General features: G+C 40.8%; 2 protein-coding genes across 3 annotated transcripts in view; one reads left to right on the top strand and one right to left on the bottom strand.

The window, feature by feature from the left end:
• gngt1 (guanine nucleotide binding protein (G protein), gamma transducing activity polypeptide 1) overlaps positions 1–22387 on the bottom strand; it is a 101196-nt gene that overhangs the window by 54246 nt on the left and 24563 nt on the right. The window lies entirely within an intron of this gene.
• The window catches only part of calcr (calcitonin receptor), a 72960-nt gene that overhangs the window by 32568 nt on the left and 18005 nt on the right, over positions 1–22387 (top strand). The window contains exons 2-9 of one of the 2 annotated variants that reach the window (XM_072676114.1): positions 11579–11651; positions 14624–14786; positions 16496–16603; positions 17803–17906; positions 18126–18285; positions 18582–18692; positions 18971–19083; positions 19508–19599. In XM_072676114.1, the coding sequence (XP_072532215.1) occupies positions 11607–11651; positions 14624–14786; positions 16496–16603; positions 17803–17906; positions 18126–18285; positions 18582–18692; positions 18971–19083; positions 19508–19599 (896 nt within the window). In that variant the 5' untranslated portion in view covers positions 11579–11606. Of the gene's footprint in view, positions 1–11578; positions 11652–14623; positions 14787–16495; positions 16604–17802; positions 17907–18122; positions 18286–18581; positions 18693–18970; positions 19084–19507; positions 19600–22387 lie in introns of both variants that reach the window. The other variant, XM_072676112.1, reaches the window with a different exon arrangement.

The raw sequence follows: 22387 nt of genomic DNA, 5'->3' as shown, positions 1-22387 counted from the left end.
CAGATCCAGTTAACAGGTACGTGGATAAGTAGCAAAGCCACCAACCCACAGGAATGCTCAGTCTAAATTTCTGCTAATTTCGGTCTTACAGCCTTTGGACTTGCATTCTGTGACGTTCAGTGAAGTGCTCAACGCAATCATCTCACATCTGCAAGGCAGAGGGACTGCAAGTGCATCAAAATGGCCAATAAGTAGAGACTTGAGAGTTGTGTCTATCATTAACGTTGACACCATATAACCTAATACCAGAAGCAACATGTATAGCCTGTTATATCAGGAATTGAGTAATCAACAAAATAATTTTAAACTTTTCAAAGATGCTAAAATACTGTTACTAAACCAGTCTGAAGACTTCCCTGGCTCCAAGCATTTGATGTGGGGAGTTAAGCTGTTTCTGTGGTTTACATCTACACCAGATTCTGATATAAATTCCCCTATAAATTCCATTTTTACCTTGTCCATGCAACGACATTTTCGTAACTCACCACCACCCCCTTAACCCACTTATCAGGTGAGGCTCTAGCCTTCTACCACTAGCAGAACCCACTCGAATTCCTGCCCTAAGTTATCTAAATCCCCCAATCTTACAGTCTCCTCACATATTATCATATGTTGATGGCATGGTCCAAACTTGCAAAGTACAGTGCTGTAATTATGGTCCTATTTATCACTGAGCTAAATGAATTTTAATGATTTCTTGGTCTGACCTTGCAAATAACAGTACGGCATATTTATACCATACATTATTAGGTCTAGCTTGAGTGTCTGCAATAAAAATCAGTAAATCAACCAAAACATGTAAAATGTCATTAAACAACATCAATCATTGTCTGGAAATAGCTACGCAATCATGGCATACAAATTGCTTATTACCTACACTGGATTCCTTCCCTTTCCATTTGTGTCATCACACCAGTGTTGGAGTAGCCTTGTTCCTCAAGTATAGGCAGCTGAGACCTGCATGCCAATTGGGCTTTCTGGAAGTCCATGTCTGCGTTATCCCCTTAGGGGTGTAGATAAGTGGCAGAATTAGACAGCCTGTAGACTTCCACAGTACCACACAAGTAAAGTCTGTGAGTCCAGAGACCTGAGATTTAGATTGGGTGTCTATATATGTCTATATATTTGGCCACTCCTAACTTAACACTGTGGTTACTGTAGTTATTTATTTTAACCACTGTTTGTTACTGCATGATTAGATTAGATCAGATTAGATTTTACAGCTTTAAACATCTCTTTATGTCCTGCCGTCTTGTCCACCACCAATGGTTTACACTTACCTGCATCTGCATGCAATCATTGATCAAACTCCTTCTCAGATAGAGAGAGAGAGAAAGGGAAAAAAAAAAAAAAAAAAAAAAAAAAAAAAAAAATATATATATATATATATATATATATATATATATATAAAAAACAACCGGACAGAGACTACCTCTTCTCAAGGGTCCCGGCCTGATTGTTGGTTACTGCATTCACACCTGCCCAAACAAACCGTACCAGGGTAAAAACAAACCAGGGTCAAAAATATAACTTACATATTACTTACAAACTGCACTGTAAGCTGAACTGAGTGATGTATTCACTTGGAGTTCCTGTTCCTGTGTCACCCCTGCACTTAGAACTGATGTCACTCCCCAGTCTCAGTGATCTTCAGGCCCTCTGAACCACATTGTGAAATTCTATCTGTCATCAGATAATAAAGGCCATGGATATCCATTGTACATCAGGGAAAGGCTGGCAGCTCACTGATAGAACTTCTCATCATTTTAAATGAATCTGACAGACACTCAGATAGGCCCGAAGGGATGCCAGGGGCAGTGTGAGGCAACAAGTCACAAGATGTTATTATTCTAATCGAAAGCACACAATAGAGATGGAGATTTTCAGCAAGATGATTGAAGAGGGCCATTTCTGCATTCAGTAATAGATTCCAGATATTCATCTAATTTTGATTATGACTTCACTGTGGACGTGACATAATGTTGATTTGCAGGGATCAGAAATGATTGTAGTTCCACGTTTTCAGCAACTCAGCACGTTCACGGCTTTCGAAATCAAGACGGAAGAGATCTTTGTTTATTGGAAAGCTTCTCAACTAGTCTGTCATGTGGGCTAGAAAGGTTTCAGGAAATGTGAAATTCCAGTTATTGCTCTCCATCCATTCAGCAGTCAGGCATCGCCTCTCCACATCTCCACTCAGTTCTATCACCTCATCTCATCTGAGAGAGATATGGGCTGATGTGAAAGTGAAAGCTCTTCTCCCCGAAAATCCCAGCAGGACTGGGGCTGCTGAACGGTGCTGGAAAGCCACTAGATGCAGCTAATCTGCAAGCTGGAGCTCTATGTGCCTGTACTTGATCTGCATTACTCCTGAGAACATTCAGCCCTCAGGCAAGACTGTGCTGGGAGAGGGCAGAGCACAGCTCGCTTAGTAATTGCACTTTTTTTTAAGTGGTTGCTGAATTATGGACACTCCATTGAGTGCATTTTCCCATCCACTTGTTGAGATTGCTCAGGTTTATTTTGAGGCTATATACATGTCTCACCTATTAAGAATAGCTAATGGCTCATTGCTGTATGGTTGCCATACTGTTCAGCAGAGACTGATGCATTTCATATACCCAAACACTCTCAACAAGGCACCAGATGGCCATTTTTTTCCATGGTAGAAGATGTTCAATAAGAAATCAAATAGCCATGCCAAAGATTTATGTTGTCACTCTCTTCACAACTCCAAACACACAACAGAGGCTTTCGTGGAGATTGGTTAGAGGACTTATAGTTGTGGTTGGACGTCTACAAGCACTTTTTACAGACATGAATGACCAAGGAGCTCAATAAAGATCTGAGAAGAATAATCATATCTTTAGAAGTCATGAATACCTCTTAGTGCCATATCTAACAAGTGCAGATTCCTAAAGCATCACCTCGAAAATCACTGGGAGGTGTAGCCACTTTGCCAAAGTCTGGAAGCAGACCTGAGCTGCCACCCTGAGCTGAGCCTTCTAGAAAAACATTTAATGGTCAGATGAGACGAAGATAAGTTTGGTCACAGTGACCAGAAAGGTATGTCTGGATGGAGTAAAGGTAAGGCATTCAACCCCAAGAACACTACCACCTGTTAAGCTTGGTGGTGGTAGCATCATGCTCTGGGGCTGTTTTGCTTCCAGTGGAACTGGTACATTGCACAAAGTGTATATAATAATCTATCTTAAAAATATTAAGAATAACATCAAATGGTTAAAACTTGGGCATCATTGGGGTGTTCCAACAAGACAGAAACCCAAACACACATCAGATATGGTAGCGGAATGGATAAAGCTGGCTAACATAAAGATTTTGGAAAGTCTTCATGTCTATGATTACTGTATGCATTTTACTTCTGACCACAACTGTATTTGAACATTACTGCTCTATTCTCTAACACTTATACATTTTCTTACTTTATAGACAGTATCCATCCTGGATTACATCGGCCTTTGAGATTGTTCCTGTCCATTTTAGCCTACCCCTTCCCTAAGTTTGTGCTTTATGTCCAAGCAGAAGGCAACACTGACACTGACTCCTACATTTCAGAATGACAGCTTTAACAGACGTGGACACATTTACCCAGATTGAGAGCCGATTAAAATGGAGAGGGACCATCTCAAGTGACTGGTGTAATCCTTGCCTGACCTGGTAAGCACATGGTAAAGGTCAGCTGGTGTTGAAAAAGCAAAAAGGGAATCGAGTTGAGGTCTTGATGCCATAACAACTTTTTTATTTTAATGAAATACTTCTAAAAAACGCGGATTTCAATGGCACAATGTAGATGGCACTCTGCCTTTGTTTACAGCTTCACCACAGAGCTTTGGCCTCTGTAAGATGCATCACAGGTAACATCTGAAAATAGTACTTCAGTGTTTGTGCTTTGTTGCGTCCTGGGCATTCAATCACAGTTGACTGTAATGGCTCGCAATTCACTTACACCATATTTTGGCAAATGGAAGATGATATCGATATGCGCCGCACTGTCATTTCTCTTCCCCCAAAGACTCTCTCTCCATAATGAAAAGGAGCGGTATTTTTCTAACGAGGCCCCATCCGGAGCTGCCAGCTCAGATAGAGGAACAGGGGTAAGAGCAAACACTACAACTCAGGAAATTCAAACAGCCTGAGGGGAACCTTCCTGTTGCCTTCATCTGTGTGTTTCTGTTTGTTGGGCAAGTTTCTTTACTCCCAACCTGTCTTATGTGGCAAATCCACTGTGTTTAACAGGCTTTAACATCAGCAAAAGCATTACATGACATGATGTAATTTCCAGAGCCAAATTTACTGACCGCAATTTAAGTAAACATGAATTAATGATGGTCTGTTGAATGGATTCATGAACACGAGAGCCTTCTTAGGCTGCTGAGTGCTTTTTAGAAGAACAACACAGTGTGGAATGAGAGATTCAGAATTTGAAGCCAGTTTGGATCAGTTGAGATCAACATAAATAAAAAGCTTGCAGTAAGTCTGCAAGAGGACCACGCCTGGCTATAATTGGGAAAGGCCTGAAGGTTTATAATTTGGCCCAGTGTATACTACTGACTCCAAAGAGGCTTATGTAATGTAAACTGGTCTGTGTCCTTTGTAATGGTGCTTTACCATCACACAACACATGTCTGACTATTAGCTCATATTTACACTTCATGTGTTTTGGGAGTATAGGTTAGCTATCTGATCGTGACAGAGCCAGGCATAAACTCAGACTGACTGCTACAGTAGAGGGAGAGTGTTCAGACACTTCAGCAGGCGGTTGGAGATGCATTGGAAAAAGAGTTGGGTTGAATGTGTCTGCTTCTGCATCTGCAAAGTTCAAAAACTCCTTCAAAATAGTACTACACCCTTAGTGAATGAATCATGGACAGTAAAAAGCTGCATGTGGTATCCCCCTGCTGCCTTTCACATAGCAAGTATTCTAATAATATAGAGCCTTTATTGTTGCAGTGCAGTGAAATCAATCACCAGTCCACTGCTGCATTATTATAAAAATGGTTCTTATTTAAAGTCACTTTCTTTAATTATTAAATGCATGAATATGTTCAATGTAATTTATGGCATGGCAACATCTCATTACATTCCATTGGCAAGTCTAAGGATCAAATTGTGATGGCTACACGACTGGGTCAGAGCATCTCCAAACCATCAGGCAGGTTTTGTGGGTTGTTTCTGGGTTATGCAGTGGTCAGTACCTACCAAAAATGCCCCAAGGAAGGCCAACTGGTCAACCACCAAAACTCATAGAGGTTCCACCTCACAACTTACAGGACTTACTGCATTTTGCAACGTCTTGGTGCCAGATACCACAGGACACCTTCAGAGGTCTAGAGGAGTATAAGCCTTAAATGATCAGATCTGTTGTTGCCTCAAAGGGGGACCTCTTTAAAATTAGGCAGGGGTGCTAATGTCGGTGTAAGTGCATGCAGTATAGTATTTTGAACTGGAGAAGTTCATGTTTTACACATACTGTTGAATGAACCCGCCTTCGTATGACATTACACTCGTCTTCAGTCAACTCCGTTTCCAGATGCCTTTTCCATTGGTTATTAATCCCAAGTGACGACGGGGGTGGGGGGAGCTGAAGACATGCGACTGTTTGATACAGCCACTTTATTATGCCCCTCTCATGTGTATTTATGGCGAGAATGTCATTTATTGTTATCCTGTTTGGTAAGCAGGGAGACAAGCCTAGTATGTAGAAAGTAAGTACCTGGCAGCTTCTGCTGGAAAGTTTATACTAATGGCGTAACTGTGAGAATGAGCAGAAAATGCCATTGTTATTTACAAAAAACTTTTAAAGGCAGAGTCTTTATGTGAGTATTTAATGTGGAAAAAGCCGTGGCCTAAAGGTTAGAGAAGTGGGCTTGGGACAGGAAGGTCGCTGCTTCTCATCCTCTGAATGGACGGAGTAAAGGAACAGTGCTTTCTCCTCTCTCAACGGCTAGGGGTGCAAGACACCGCTAATTGCCCAGGACTGAAGTGGATACCCATTGCTCTAGTCTCTGGTGTGTGTGTGGAGTCTGCATAAATGTGGAGGCTGAATTCTGCTGTACTGCTGTGCAGTGGCTATGAAAGATGTGTTCAAAGGGACATTGATGTGAGTCTGAATATCCTCCATAACTGTGGCGAAATTGTTTTAAGAAAAGTTATAAAGAATGGGACTGATCTTCTATAATGCAATCTCTAATGGTTATTAGATCATTAGAGGAGCTGAGATTGAAGATGTTGTGGAATAGGATATCTCTTAACCAAGTGAAGTTTTCTTGTGTTTTCATCCAAAAAGGTATTGGGCCTTATTCACCAGTCATTCTTATGAAGAAATTCCTTCTTAAAAGCCACTTTTACAATTACACATTTACAAGTTTTACACACTTTTTGACATTCACTAATGTGTTCTCATTAGTTATTTGTTAAATTTACAAGGGAAATGGACTTGGCCATTTATAAGAGCATAGCTGCAACAATTCTGCGGTTTAAAAACACATCATTAATCTGATTCATCTCTTTTTGGGTACATTCACATAGCAGGTAAAGTGTCCAAAATCGGATTTTCTCACCAAATCCACCAAATTCAATATCGAGATTTCAATGATTTCTTTAAACTATTTTTTTTCTGGGGCTGGATATGTGTACATCTTTAGTTGAGCCTTTACTAAAAACAAAGAAGTTTGGAGGAGTAAAGGTGAGGCACTTTGCCAACTGTTAAGCATGGTGGTGGTAGCAACATATTGTTGGTCTGTTTTAGAACTGGTCATTTGGAGAACAGTTCAAAGAAACCATTAAAAGTAACCCCAATATTGCCATGACATTCAGGTCAGTACTGGTCGTTTGTAAATGTAAGTCGAATGAAATCATACACATCATGCTTTGATACAAGCTCAATACAAAAGAAAATTGACACTGTTCTCATATTACACATCTGCCCAAAATCATTTATTTTGCTTCAATCATAGATACACAGAAGACATTATTAATATCATGTTGTGTGAATCTGGTTAAAATTACAGTATTGTATTGCGATATATGTATCGCAATGTCATTTTATTCTAGTATTGTGCAACCAACTCTTAAAAACAAAGGTGCTACAAATGGTTGTTTGGGTGATGCCATAGAAAAAAACACTTTTGGTTCTATAAAAATGAAGATATTAGTAAGTCAAATTCATATAAAAAAAATAAAAAAATAGAAGTGCAACATTATTTTATTATGCCTTTCTCATGTGTATATTCACATTGAGTGGCAGTGAACACTCACACGCATTGGGCAGCCACCTCAACACCCAGGGAGCAAATAGGGGGGCAGGTGCCTTGCTCAAGAACCCCCTGGCCATGCATAATGAGGGAGAAGAAAGCACTGTTTCTTTACTCCCCTCACCTCCAACTTACTGCAGAATCAGGAGAGCGAACTGTTGACCTTCCAGTCCCAAGCCCACTTCTCTAACCGTTAGGCCACAGCTGCCCCACAATGTATGATAATGTAATCAGATTTTATTCAGAGAATGGTTGAACCATTTCTATTAGAATGAAATGCTCTTACAGGGTTAAAACTGGCATTTTCAAATGGTGTGAAAAACTAAAATTAGAAAGAAAACTGAGTTACGAGGTTTTGAAATGACAGTGATCAAATGGAATGTGGATAAATCCTGTCTAGACATTATCTGGATATGAAATGCTTGAAAAGTGTAGGCTCAGAATTTAGTTGAAAAAAAGATATCATTTTTAGGTTCCCAATCTTGCATTTATCTTCCTTTGCTGAGAACATTACTTCAGTTAATGGACAGTGGGGTGGTAGAACTGAACAGCAGCACAGACATCCATTTTCAGGCTCCATTTCCTCTTGTTTGGCATAGCTCCCGTGCATCTATGTGCAGGCATTTGAAACATGACTGCGTGCCACACGGAGGAAGCAGCATTCCATGCGCTGATTTTACTGCTTTCACTGTGCCACTGTCCACAGCCATCTGGCACAACTAAGGCTGGCAGCAGAGATGTCCAGGATGAGCGAAGCTGCGTTCTTTCTCTCCTTGGCCAGCCTGGCGGCCTGTTCTCTCTGTCATATAAAATGATGAAAATGGCACAGCTCCCAGTGCCTTTTTTTAATCCCACAACCTTTCAGGTTCTGACACCTCATGCCCCGCTGGCACCTGCTGTGTAAATTCACTCTGCACTTCGCTGTTAATTTGCGACACACAACAACTTCACCGACAGGATGATGGAGATGTCAGCAGAGGCACGCAAGCATTCTGCCTGCTGAACTGTGCTATAGCAGGTTGTTTGTTGCCTCAGGTTGCCAGCATTTCATCTCAAAAGTCAAAAGTCAAGAAGAAATTTTGCACAATGTGGAACATAATAATGTTCCTCCAGGGTTTCAGTGTCACCATTCCAAGCAGGGTCAGTTTTACTAGACCAAACAGTGAGAGTGACTCAGACATAGACTATACAGAATGCAGTTTAACAAGACAAGGTTTCTTCCTGTAGGACTATACAGTATTGTTTCTACACAACTGCATTTCAGTGTAATAAGTAGACTGAGTAGACACGTTAAGTGACACTTTACTCAAACGCTGCTTCATACTGATGTGGTCGTTCACTCATTATGGTCATGATGGGCATGGCATGGCAATATCGAGCTTTCAGTGATTTCTTTTAACTATTTTTTTCCTGGGGCAGGATGTGTGTACATCAGTTAAGCCATTACTAAAACAAAGTTGTTTGGAGGAGGTGATGCACTTTGCCAACTGTTAAGCATGGTGGTGGTAGCAACATATTGTGGGTCTGTTTTAGAACTGGTCATTTGGAGAACAGTTCAAAAAAACCATTAAAAGTAACCCCAATCTTGCCATGACATTCAGGTCAGTATTGAGTGTTTGCAAATGTCCAACCACAACTCTAACACTGACACTGTTAGAATATTAACTATATTAATATATTACTGAACACTGTATGTTATGGCATGTATATGGTATGTTATGTTATGCCAGTGTTCAGTAGTAGAGTTTTTGAAGTTCCCAGTTGTGATATCAGTGACCAGCAGGGCTACAGGATTCAGCATTCTTTATCATTAAAATGTACTGAATGGCTGAAAAGCTCCAATACACATTGAAAGCATAGTCTAAAATCAACTATTCAACTATTGAAGGCTAGATATGCAGTTGTCAGTTTGTAACTATATAAACATGCATTACAGGTAGATAATTGTGGCGGGCTATGTATAGCCATCATAAATGAATTATTATTCATTCTAATTTGCAAACGCATGATTATTATGGTTTTACACTAAAAACTGCCTGTCCCAGCCATAGTTCATTAATAGTTCATAATAATAGTTTTGAGGAATTCTACCAACAACCTTGAGTGGAAAATGATTACAGTTATTAAATAGGGTGTGGGGGCTCCGAGTGGCTTAGCGTTGTAATATGCCACTGCTATGGCTCGGGGATTTGCAAGTGCTTTGCCATTAGTGGCCGTGCTCTCTCTGAGTGGGTAGATTACCTTTAAAGCAATGTTGTCCAGGCATCTGTTAGCTGGTGTAGCGGATATTGGGGACCTGGCACTTTTCTTCAGCAGCAGTTCGAAAAGAGGTGGTTGCTGGCTTTGTATGTATTAAAAGACAGATGTGTTAAGTCCCTAGCCTCCTTGTGCTAGGTGGAGCTACAAATGGGTGGGTTAATTGGCAGTACCAAATTGGGTGAAAAGGGGAAAAAAATCAACAACCAAAAAGTGGTGACTCAGCGTTTAGCGCTCCGGGCTATTGATAACAGGGTTGTGGGTTTGATACCTGGGCTCGGCAAACTACCACTGTTGGGCCCTTGAGCAAGGCCCTTCACCCTCTCTGCTCACTGGACGCAGGAGTTGGCTGCCCACCGCTCTGGGTTTGTGTGTGTTCACTGTCCCAAGATCACTTGTGTGTGTACAAGGACAAATACATGCACCCTTACCTTTTTTTACCTTTAATATAAAAAAGATTGTGTGATTTAACTGAGCCCAGTGGAACAGTGCCATAGACTTGCTTTTTTCAAATTTGGAAAAGACGGTGACGGTGGACATGAACAAACAATCAATATAAAAGCAAAATCTGACATTTAAGAATGTCAGACTAAGAGAGATAGAGAACATTAGGCTTAGTTAGTGCTGGGCAGTATTGGTGGAATTTAATATTGTAATAATCCTGAATACTTCAGGATATGTAATGATATTTAGGTTGCCAATTGTAATTTTTATGAGTCAGGACTTCTGAGGCAGTCTGGGGTAAAATAATGTCTAACATCATTTGTTTTGATGTTTTTGTTGTTGTTGATGTTTTCTTCTCTTAAAATCACATCAAATGGAACCTTAAGCAGTACTCTAAATGTTGACAAGACTTGTATTAGATTTCCAGAGATGAAACTATCTTTTATTAATTTACATATTTTGAACTGTTCTTTAAGAACAATCTTAAGCGCCCAGCAGATGACGTACTTTGTAGTTAACTGTCAGGTCCTGGTGCACAAAATCTATTTTTAACATCACTTCTGCAACAGGGATTCCACTGTCTTATGCAATAGAGTAATATCATGGGTGTAATGCATTTAGTACTGCAAATCAAAACGGAGAATCAACACCTCGGTACGGCTCGAACAGCAATATAGCGGAGTAGACACTTGGGATGATTGGGATGTGTCTTGGGACACACCTCTTAACCACTGAATTCAGGTGTTTCGTACAGTCAAGTAACTAGCCATGCAGAGAGGGGTGAATTGAGTGCTGAATGCGCATAGTTCATAAAAGTCGCCAGCGCTTTGCCAACTAACTGGGGGGGCTAACTCTATATTAATGTATATAGGTTTAGAGTGGCATGTTATAAAAGCTATAAAGGTGTCCCAATACTTTTGTAAATATAGTGTATATCATCCAGCACTATACACTCTAATATAACACATTGCTCAAAGAACCATTTGTAGCACCCTTATTTTTAAGAGTGTACATGGTGCCATACATGCTCATTCTCTGCTCAGTCAACAAAGTGAGCAAGATATACCTGTTGTCAGTCAGACACCATATCAGCACATGGTAGAATGAATCCAGAGGCACAGCAGCCTTTCCTGGAGTTTGTGTCCATCAGCACCGCTGCCCGCTGGGGCTGAGGTGTTGAGAGCAAACAGGCGCAGAGGGAGTCTGGTTACACACAAGTGTAATTGGCTCACAAAAAACGGATTTACAGGGTGTGAGTAAAGAGACCAATGGGGAATGGCAATTTCACAGGCAGCCAGTGGCCTGAGAAAGCCCAGCTTACCCAATGCTGATAACACCATGACTAACATTGCTATCATTAACAATCCCATTATTTTATTAGCGTTAGTTTTTCTTTATTTCTCTCCTCACTACAACTCCTCTTTGTAATATAAACAGTGTACTGTATACAGTCAGCTTTGGAATATCTTTGGCACAAAGGTGCAGCTAAACATGTCAGCTCTCTTATGTAACACTGAATCGAACATCTGTCACACACCTCTTTTGGCTATTTTAGGATTGTTTACGGGCCCGGCCTTTTCACTATCCTCCTTTTGTGCTTTCAGATAAAGACTGCATCTGAGATCTGAGAGCATGGCTTGGCAAGGCATCCCCTGGCTTTTGATATCATTCGTGTTGGTAAGTATGGAAAGTTTGACCTTGTCTACATTGTTTTGTCAGGAGAACATGTGCTCACTTTGTTCACTCGCTGTAAAATTACTACTAAATTCCTGCTCTGCATGCTGTCAGCTTATTTACACAGCTTTAAAATACCACATGAGCCTAAGTCTGAGCAGGCTCATGCATTTCTTTGTCTTTTTCCAGCCGAAGCTTTACACAAAACTGTAAATTATATGCTGCTATGTTTTCTCACTCCATTTTTCACACTGAAAATCAATGAGTAAAAGGAGATTCATTTGGTCGGTAATCCGCAACTTGCTAATTGCTTCTGTTTGTTCAGTTAGGGAAAAAAAAAGGAGGTGACCCAAATAAAAAAAAAGAAAAGGAAAACTACTTTCAGCTACAAATCGATTGGCCTACTGCTCTCCATTCATGCTGAAGTAGGCAGGTTTTTGCGTGGAATATGGAAAGTAGGCATGTAAAGTCCTCCACATACAACAAGCTCTCTTACAGTGTAACATCCCTAGCAGCATAAAGTGGGGCTGCCAGCAAGGCAAACAATCAGCCAAAATGTCAAGAGCTTTTCCTCGCCCTCGTCTCCTCTTTCAGTGGGCGCTCTGCAGTGTGCTGTTCTAATGGCCTTTGCTTTGGGAGATATGCAAACTGGCCTTTAGTCACTCCTGGTTACTCTTAGTTACAGTTGTCTATATCTATCTAGCTATCTAGCTATGTGTATTTATGTCTATATGTCTGTCTGTCTGTCTGTCTGTATTCATTATTGACACAGATGTGCAAACACACACACACACTGCTTGTCTAGTCCCTGTAGAGAAGTATTGCCAGCAGAATAGGACTCTCTGTAGTAGATAAACATAAACCCATTGGCACCATGCCTAATGCCAGGCGTGGGCTAAAGCCCACCAGCTTTGAGCTGTGGAGAAGTGGAACTGTGTTCTCTGGAATGATGGATGGTGCTCCATCCAATACTTTCGGGTTAAGTTGGGGAGTTGGGAATGATCTGGGGTGGTAATCATCCAACATCCTGTCCTAACTAACCCCTTCCTTGGACAGTAAAGACAGTTACCTCAACACAAGCAGGACAAACTCTAATTAATACTATTGCTTTTGGAAGAAACAATGAATGAGCAGGTGTCCCAATAATTTTGTCCATATGTCTGTCTCTCTGTCTATGTATTTGGCTTTCTGTCTGTTTGCCTTTCTATCTATCTACATACCTGTCTGTCTGCCTGTCTGTTTATCGATCATGCATTTTAATCTGGTTGTCTCTGTCCTCTATGTAAAACTCAAACAGCTTTAATGTGGCTGCAAATAAACCTGCAAGTAATGTTAAAGAGTTTATGGGACAGACTGTCAATAGCTAATTTAATTATACATTACACCATCCTGTTAATTGGGCAGGTCATGCTCTCTGCCGCTTCCATGGATAAATACAGGTAAACACTAAAGCAAGCATAAGCCACTCTTTAGAGTTCTGCCTTTTTGTCAGAGCCATCAGAACAGACTTATAGAGTGCAGAACAACAATGTTAAAAACTCCTCTCCTCGCCCTCTCTGGACCTCTGTTAGGCCAGATACAATGCATAACTAACTCTCTGTATCGTAACCGCAGTAATGGGTGCACAAACATAAGTAGTATTATTGTATTATATTCATTTTCAAAGAGCTCAAGGCCAGTAAAATTTGCATACAGCTTAAAGCTGCACTGTCAAGAGTGTGCCTGGGTTTTTCACATCACTGTGTTGCTTTATTTTTTGCCATTACCTTACACACGTCACACTTTTTCAAACAGCTGGCCAAGAGCTGGCTAGCTACGAAGCCTCCTTTCACGCAACCCCTCTCAGGAGTGGCCATGGCACTGTTTTGGCATTGTACTTGTTACTTTTGGCAGTTTAATCCCTACATGTTGAGACCTTGAAGCTGTTTGTGGCCATAACACCCAAAGCATGTCAAATGAAAAATTATCTGGTGAAAGATTCATCTGAAATGTAAATAACGGCTTCTGCTGGAGTGATTTCACTATGCCAGGTACATGGTGGAAATGGTTTTCACCCACAGTAGCAGAAAATCCTTCATTTCTGTGCACCCCTGCCTCTTCCTGCCTCTTCCTCCAGACCTTCCAACACTCTGTAGCTGCACTGTAGAAGATCTGTAGCAGATGTCCAGTAGTTCAGTCTTTGCCGTTCAGTTTGCAGAGTGGGGAGGTGGCTTTCTGAACTGACATGGGTGGTGGCCTGGTGGTCGTATGTATGACGTCATTTACTTCAATGTTTGGAGTGACATCATATGTACGGCTGCTAAACTGCTACATGGCACATCAAAAACCTCTCAGATGTTATTTCGGTTTTGGCGTGCAGTAGAACGTGGCAGGTAAGCACGGCGTCCTGAAGTCAAGCTGCTCAGCTTTCAGACGAGTCTTCCAGACATTGATGCTGAATTCATTAGCGTCTGCTGATTAAGGGGAAGAAAAGCGGGGAGCTTTTGAATTACCTCTTGCCTCTCTGAAGAAATATAAATGTGATGACTCATGCCAGTGACACAGCGGCTACGGATGCCGTGTGAATCCTGATTTATCATTGTGGAAGGAGCATTACGAGCCTGCTTTAGAGAAGCCTGGGCTGGATCAGGAGCCGCTCTAAAGCACACGATGCTGAGGAGCCGAGCCAGTGCTCTCACCGCATCTTTATCTCCACGATCACACTTTGCCATCCTTCGCAGCATCTGAAGTGTCTTTGAAGTGTGAAATTACTTATAAACAGAAATTGTAGATTCATGGTTTAAAAGTCTCTTCTCTTATTTGGCTCTTGGCGCTCACAGAACTTGTTGTGAAGGAGTGTAATTTGTGGCTATACTAAAGCTTATCTCTGAATTATTTTCACGCTGGGTGCAGAATGTGCATTATCTTTGGTATCTGCTGTGTTCAGCACGTCAACAGCCATAACTTCGTTTTTTAAAGTGCATCTCTTTTCGCAGAGCGTAACCACTGTGGGTGCTGGAGACCCACAAGCCGAGCCGACGACAGACTTCTCTTTCGCTCCTGCTATGGGGGTGATGGAGGGAGAAAGGCAGATCATGACTGAGTCTCAGTATAAATGTCTGGAGCTGTTGAGCAGAGACGGGCCGCCCAATAAAACAGGTAGAAGGAGAAAGGTTGTATCTCTTAAATTAACCTGAATGGCAGCTGGTGGAGCTTTTATCTGGTGATGATTTTGTTAAGTGTCAGACTCGTGCTCTCTGAGCTGTCAGTGATGGCACGGTGCACACTAATGAGCTGCTGACGTCTGAAACTGACACCTAAACCTTTATTTAGCTGTAATTGAGTTTGAGATGCAGGCTATGTAGATACTGGGAAAAGAGCTGCCGCATGTACTTTTTTCCTCATTAAATCTTTATATGGGTGATCCTGTGATTTACCAGTTGATTATAATGAATTGAGTAGTCAGAGTTTTAAAAAGGGCTGGATGATAAAAACTGAATAATAATAAACCATGCATATAGGGTTGGGCATTATCCAATTTCTTTTCATAACATCATGCCATCTCAAAATATTACTGCAACAGATGGTATTATATAGCTAATATGATGTTATGCATTATGGGAGTGGGGAGATGCTAGGACGGATGGTCCTATGATCACCAACTAAGGGACCACTGCACATATTTAAATGGATGCTTTAAATAAACGTTAGCGGGATAACATCTGAACCAGGTAACTCGACTTGTGTGTTTCTCTGGATGTGACTTTTTTCAGGCAAATTTAGCAGACATATTTATCCAGATTTGCTTCCTTTTCATTTCTTTTATGGAATGAAAACTTCCCTAAACTCACAGCTAGCATGGGCCATTTCTTTTCCTACCTATTTTCAGTATCCAACATCACCAATCTGTGAATTCCCACAGGGCCCCCAATCTGTGTCCCTCTTAAATGTACATGTGGGTGGGAGCTTATTTGACTGTGTTGTAGGTACAGAACAGAAATTTGACACATTGGACATCATTCTGAAAGACCTTTCTTATTTTGAGATAAGTATTATTATTACTATTTCCGCCCAACCCTAAATGTGTATCATGCTAAACTACTTCACTAGAAAAAGATAAAAGCCTTAAAGAGGCATTCTGTCCAATAAATATGGTTTAATGTGTTAATTGTCCTACTTTGCAGTATTCTGTAGCACAGAATTAATGATTTTATATCGTTTTCATGTTTTCCTTCATTAGTGTTTAGCACTGCAACTCCCAGCATGTATTATGCAAATACATTATATAACCATTGAGAATCACCACTGTGCTCAGCCAATCCTAACTGCTATACTGGTCACTGATCCTCTGCAGGCTAATAAATATAACCAAGCTAGCATTAGTTAATGCTCTGACCTTGTTCATTAAGCTAGACGTTTTTTCTTTATAAGAGACAATTCATGTGAAGAATGCTTACAGAGTGCAGTATACATGGTAATAATGCTACATATCTGGCTTGATTGTGCATTCTGCATGCTAGGAAAATAAATAAATAAATTAATTAAATAATTAATAAAATTCAAAATGCTCACCTGCAAATATCCATCCCAAAGCACACATAGTTTTCTAGAAGTTCTCTCCTACTTCAAGGTATGCAAATTCAAATGTTTTAAACTGGAAAATGGAGCTGTATGGACGAGTGTGGCACCGCTGTAGGAGACATGTAGTGATAGTTCATTTTGGCCAGAATTGGCTTCAAAAAAGACATTGTACAAATATATAAACACTCCTTGGCGATTGGCAGTTCCTTACATGTTTATTGAGTTATCATTTGTAATTGAGTTGTTGTGATCACCCTGAAACTCGTCCCATTTTTGGTGCTTGCTAGATTCCCACTGCAGTAGGTTCTGGGATGGCTGGCTGTGTTGGGATGAAACTCCCGCTGGGACTTACGCTTCTCAGAGCTGTCCAGACTTCCCCACTTTCGACACGTCAGGTGAGGCTCACAAAGCTATCAACACACACACCATCTGGATCCCCTTTCAGTATCAAAGCACTTGACCCTTCAGATCATTACAGAGGCCGCCTCAGACAGCTGTTTTATCTGTAGTGTGTTCTCGATCCGCTTCTGATACGATGTGAGCGGGCTGCAGTCTGTATGACAAAAAGGAAGAAGTGTGTTTTTTAGAGGTGTCTGGGAAATCTTGTCTGGACTTTCTTTTTTGGAGAAATGAAAATAATTTATTGGCTGTTGAGGAAAGCAGAGAGCAGCGCGGGAACATCTTGATCTTGCCTCAGATGGCATCAAAAAAAGAACAAGATGGAAAAGTCAGTTTTTGATCATTTTCTAGGGAAAAGTAAATCTGTTGTTCTCACCATATTAACACTTTTACCTCTACATTTAGCACTGTGTTACCATCTCTAACATAATGAATAATGAGTACAGCATTTTTAATCTGGTCTTTTAAGCGCATACCATGAGCAACCATAGACAATAAATAAGCACTTCCCTGTGTGGCTGACGAGTGGCTGACCAGAGGCTAAAGGCTAATGCTGCACTGGAAAAAGGAAGAACAGATGGTTGGTGTCTAAAAGATGTCTAACAATAGGCACAGCAGAGAAGGAAGAATGGCTGACTGCTAATAGTACGGCTATTGCCTGGCTGACCGGGGTGAACGCGGCTGTGGTTATCTACGATGGAGGACTGCAGCACGGCACGCTGAAGGCTCTGGAGTGGCTAAAAAGGCAAAAAGCTGACCAGCTAACTCAGCCGACCAGCTAACAATCACTTCAGATAGCTAATCACGCAATGTGCTGATTGGACACACAGAGGGCTCAGAAAGGCCAACAGCACTGTACACTGTGTGTCTCAGGAACAATTACACAAATATGTTGTTTTCTATTTGTTCTTCTTGCAGTTGTAAGATATTCTATAGCTAGGGAGCACAGCGACGTCAGCCTAGCATCAGATCAGCTCAGGACATGTTCAGGTGTTCACTCGGGTTGTGTCAGAGAAGTGAGGGCAAGAGGCAACGCACACTAGAGGACTGAACATATGGTTAATAAAGTAGCAACATATTGCCTCAATCGTCTGTTCAAACACAGCCCAGAACACATCTATTTACTTTGTGAAACAGCGGTTCTCTGTACTGATCCGCTGACTGATCTCAAGGCACAATTTTCCCCTTTTCACAGAAAAAATAATCAAATATTGTGATGAATCTGGTAATTGGGTACACAGCCCCTCTGGTAATAAAACCTGGTCCAACTGTCTGAGGCCTTCAAAGGACAAATCAAAGGTGATGTATTTTTTAATATTCCCATGTCGTAATGTACTGCTCCAGCTGCTCTAGTCTTGTATGAGGTATTATTTCTTGAATGTATGATTTGTCTTGTATTTTTAAACTATTTCAGTGTAATGGAGCAGTGTATCTGTAGATTTCCCAGAGTGTTTGGCTGTAAAACGAGATATCAATCTTTTCTACTCTGTTTCTAATGGCTCTACTGTACCTCAGAAGGGCTCAGCTCATGGTGTTTTAGAGGTGGAGGCAGATTCCACAGTGGAGACTCTGGTCAGTCCTGTGGTCACTCAGAAAGCGGAGGAGAGGAAGAAAATCATTGATGGCCAATATAAATGCTTTGAGAAAATGAACAGGGACCTCCCATATAACAAATCAGGTAGGTATACTGGATGTATCCACACATACACAGATTTGAGACACAGATCATTAGAATGCATTTTAAAGAATGTATTAATGATACTATATTGCAGTTGTTTGTTTACGCTAATTTTGTAAAGTATTCTGCCTCAAAATTGGATCATCAGATTTTAAATACAAGGCATTCTGGGTATTCATTTGTTTATAACTTCAATGTTTTACAGGCTTTTAAGAAAAGTAATTTAGAAAAAAACATACAGCTATCTAATTAATATTACTGATGTTTTTAAGCTCACATTTCCCTTTGACCTTTAGGTCCATACTGTAACAGGACATGGGATGGCTGGTTGTGTTGGGATGACACGCCTGCAGGAACCTACACTTCTCAAAACTGCCCCAACTACTTCCCTGACTTTGACCCCACAGGTAAGAGCAATAAATGAAGATATTGTTACACACTGTTATTACACTGTGTTCCCCCAAACCTTCTCAAACCAATACTGCTTACTTTCCAATGATCCTCATCTAAGATAACAGTAGTATAACAAGATCTGACAGGCAAAATATTACAGTATTTCTTGGTGTTTACTGTTGTGAAAGTTAAAAGCTTAAAATTGTGTCTTTTGAGAAAGGATTTTTCCCACAAAGCTATACATAACTGGAGAACATTATTATTATTATTATTATTATTATGCTTTTATTAGAAAAGGCCACAAAGTATTGCGATGAGACTGGAAACTGGTTCCGACACCCAGAGACAAACAGGACCTGGTCCAACTACACCCTCTGCATCGCCTACACTAAAGACAAGCTGAAGGTGGGAATTCATTACTTCATTCTTAAATGTCCACACCTTTAAGGAAGACTGAAATACACATCTGAAAAGCCAGGAAACTGCTAAAATTAAGCTTGAACCGTTTACTTTGAGACCAGATGGAAGCAAACACGTTAAGCCACCTTTGTAGTCTAATAATAGAATGTGCAGAGCTTTGAGAATAAGGCATGAGAAGTGGTGGGGAGGGTGACTGGTTTAAACAAGTCCACAGTCCGAGTTTGAGATTTCATCCACTTGGCATTGTACCTATTGCTCAATATTGTGTTTGGAAAAATAAGAGTACTTTCTCTTTTTAATTCAATATATACACTGAAGAGTCCAGAAAAAGTCTGTGAACACTCCACTAATCTTTGAACACATTCGCATCTGGTGAACAGAATGTTTCATTTTATGTGTATTTTTGCAGATGGCGTACATCCTGTACTACATGGCAATCGTTGGTCACGCTTTGTCTATTGCATCCCTCCTCATCTCTTTGGCCATATTCTTTTACTTCAGGTAAGTTTATGTAAGTTAACATACTGCAACCCTAGCTTCAGTTATGGCAAGCAACATATTACATATTGCTGATCTCCAAAATAGCAATTTTACAGGAGAAGGAAAAAAAAACTTTTAAAACTTCAATTGACTTCATTCAAAAGTCAATGTAAAATGATTTTAATCCAAGTCTTTTAAGAGAATTTCCATTGGTCCATTCATCATGAAATTTGGACACAATGTAAAGAACATATATCAGATGTACATAGGTGTCAAAAAGTATTTTTTTCTCCTCATAGTAGAGCTATGACACACCCGAACTCCACCTCCTTATTCCCTACGTCCTATATCCTCCCCTTTTCACTTCACCTTTGTGACGAACAGCTATGCAGCCGCCTCCACCCCATCTCCTCTGTTCTCCTCCAAGGCTCACCACAAGCTACGGGGTTGCTTGGCTTCATGCTCCAACCACAAAGCCGCCCCGAACTCCAGTCCAAATGTTGTTTGAGTTTATCTACCCGTTCAGCCTTCCAGGGCGTGGTCCATACTAGCAAATCCCAGTTTAGAAAACCAGCATCAGCTATGCTATGAGCATTAAGCACCTTGCTCAAGGGGCCAACAGTGGCAGCCTAGCAGACCTGGATATTAAACCCTATGATTAATAACTCTTGAAGCACTGTGCACCCACTGCCCACATTAGCTCCACATGAGCTCCATGTTTGCTTTTCATTCACATTAGTTTAAAAGACAGCTTGTGTAAGTTCAGTGGTTTTACAGTAAACAAGACTCATAACTGTTCACTTTTTTTCCAGCAAGGTCAAGTGTCAGGGCAGAATGGCAGAATGGCAGATGGCGCTGTCTATTCTAAAGCCGTATGTCTTTTGCCCGAGGTGTTAATGTTGATAATGCAGCAGGCGAAGCGGGTTTCAGTGTTGGCATTTGATATTTATTTAACAGATGAGCCCTTGCCTAGACCTCTCAGAGTAATTTACCAGAGGTGGGGGCTGTTTCTCACTCCATTCATCAGCAGAACTCATTCAGAGTGAATTTAAAAGACGTGATATGCATTTCCGACGCTGTGCCAGTGGCCTGGCGGACCTATGGAAATACCATCAGCGCACAGCAGTTTAATGTGTTTAGCTCCTAAATAATAAATGATAGTCGCCTGAATGAGGTGATTATCTAAACGTAGGCTGTTTCTCATTTCTCATGTTTTCAGCCAGAGGATAGGCCTCTTCAGTAATGTTTTAGTTACAGAAATTAAGGTTTAGTTACAGAAACACAAATTTGGATTGCATTGAGTTTTGGAGGAGTGCCGATAGCAAATATTCGGGAAAACAGTTGTAAATAAGGCCTAACAGCTCACAAGGCGTTCTCCTAAACGAATGAAAGGTTCTGCAGGTTTTCAGCTCTCATTTGCTACACTACATCTGAAAAATCCTGACTTTGCAGTTTCAAGCTTTTGCTGTCTGCTAATCCTTGCTGTCCATTACTTTGGCTGACCAGGTCTTTGTTGTAAGCCAAATGACAGCTAAAAGTGTTTGACAGGTTTCTGGCAGTGCCATTTCATGCTGACTTAGTCAGCCTCTTAACTATGCTTAAGTTTTCACTTAAGCAAACTCAATTTCATGGATGGATTGACGTAGGTGTTACACTGAGAAAGCTACATGCACTGACTACAGCATGTGACCTTCAGTCACACATGTTTACTATTCTCAGCATGCAGCCCAACAGCTGTATTGCTTCTTTCACAATCATGCACCATTTGTTTGCTTCTATTTAAGAACTTGTGTTTATTAAGTTAATGGGGGAGCATGGCTGGATTTCAGTTTCAGAAGACTTGGTGAGAATCGCAAGCTTCAAACACATCAAAGATAATGGGGGTCACAATAATGGACCTGAAGTGTTTACTACTAGGCAAGACTACAATAGCAATGACATTCAAATTAGTTACAATCCCAAAGCTAATCATGTTTTCATAGCTTTTTACTCTACCTCTCCTATTTGCCAGCCTTTCCGTCTTTCATCCTCTTTTAAAAGCATTTTTGATTGCACAAGCATTTATTTCCTAATTGAATTTGCTTGCCTACAACATCTCATCACCAATGAAGCCGGACACAATGAAAAGCAGACAATACAATTAGATGTGCTGAGAAGACACTTTTAAAAACATGGAACAAACACTGACATGGCTGAAAGCCATTTGGATGCATCAGGCTGTGGCTGCATGCTCCATGTGGTAAAGTTGTAATTGTGCGCTGACATATTTACAATTGTAATTTGCTAGTGCAGCCTACGCTCCCCACTGATGATTGTGGCATTAAGAGCGGCTGTGGAACTTTAGGAGAGGGAGGAAGAACTCCAGGAACTTGGGCTAGAGTTCTGGGTGGCTACTGCATTACACTGGGTCCCCCCCATTCCTCATAAAGAACAGAAAAGGGAGCTGGGAATTAGATAGTTAGATAGTTTCAGGTTTCAGATGTGGTCTTTCTACAAAGCTTAAGTTTTTACGTAACTCCATTTCAACACCACAAGCAGAGCTCAATGGGCAAAAACCAGCCCACACACTTTATTACCCCATAAATCCCATTAGTACAACCTGTACATTTAAATAGCTGTTCAGTGTTATGTTACGTTTATTTATTTAGCAGATACCTTTAGGCTCCCTTGCTGTGCAGGGAAGGTATCATTATTTTTATTCGTGTATGCGCATTATGGGAATTAAACCCAAAGTCCTTGGCATAGCTAAAGGCTACAATTTATATCACATCAAGGTTTTTTCAGGTTCTGGAAATGCCAAAAAATCACA

This window comes from Salminus brasiliensis, chromosome 3 (genome assembly GCF_030463535.1).
Source record: "Salminus brasiliensis chromosome 3, fSalBra1.hap2, whole genome shotgun sequence".
Taxonomy (NCBI): Eukaryota; Metazoa; Chordata; class Actinopteri; order Characiformes; family Bryconidae; genus Salminus; species Salminus brasiliensis.
Note: the sequence above shows the minus strand (reverse complement) of the source record. Positions and strands in the feature narration are given on the sequence as shown.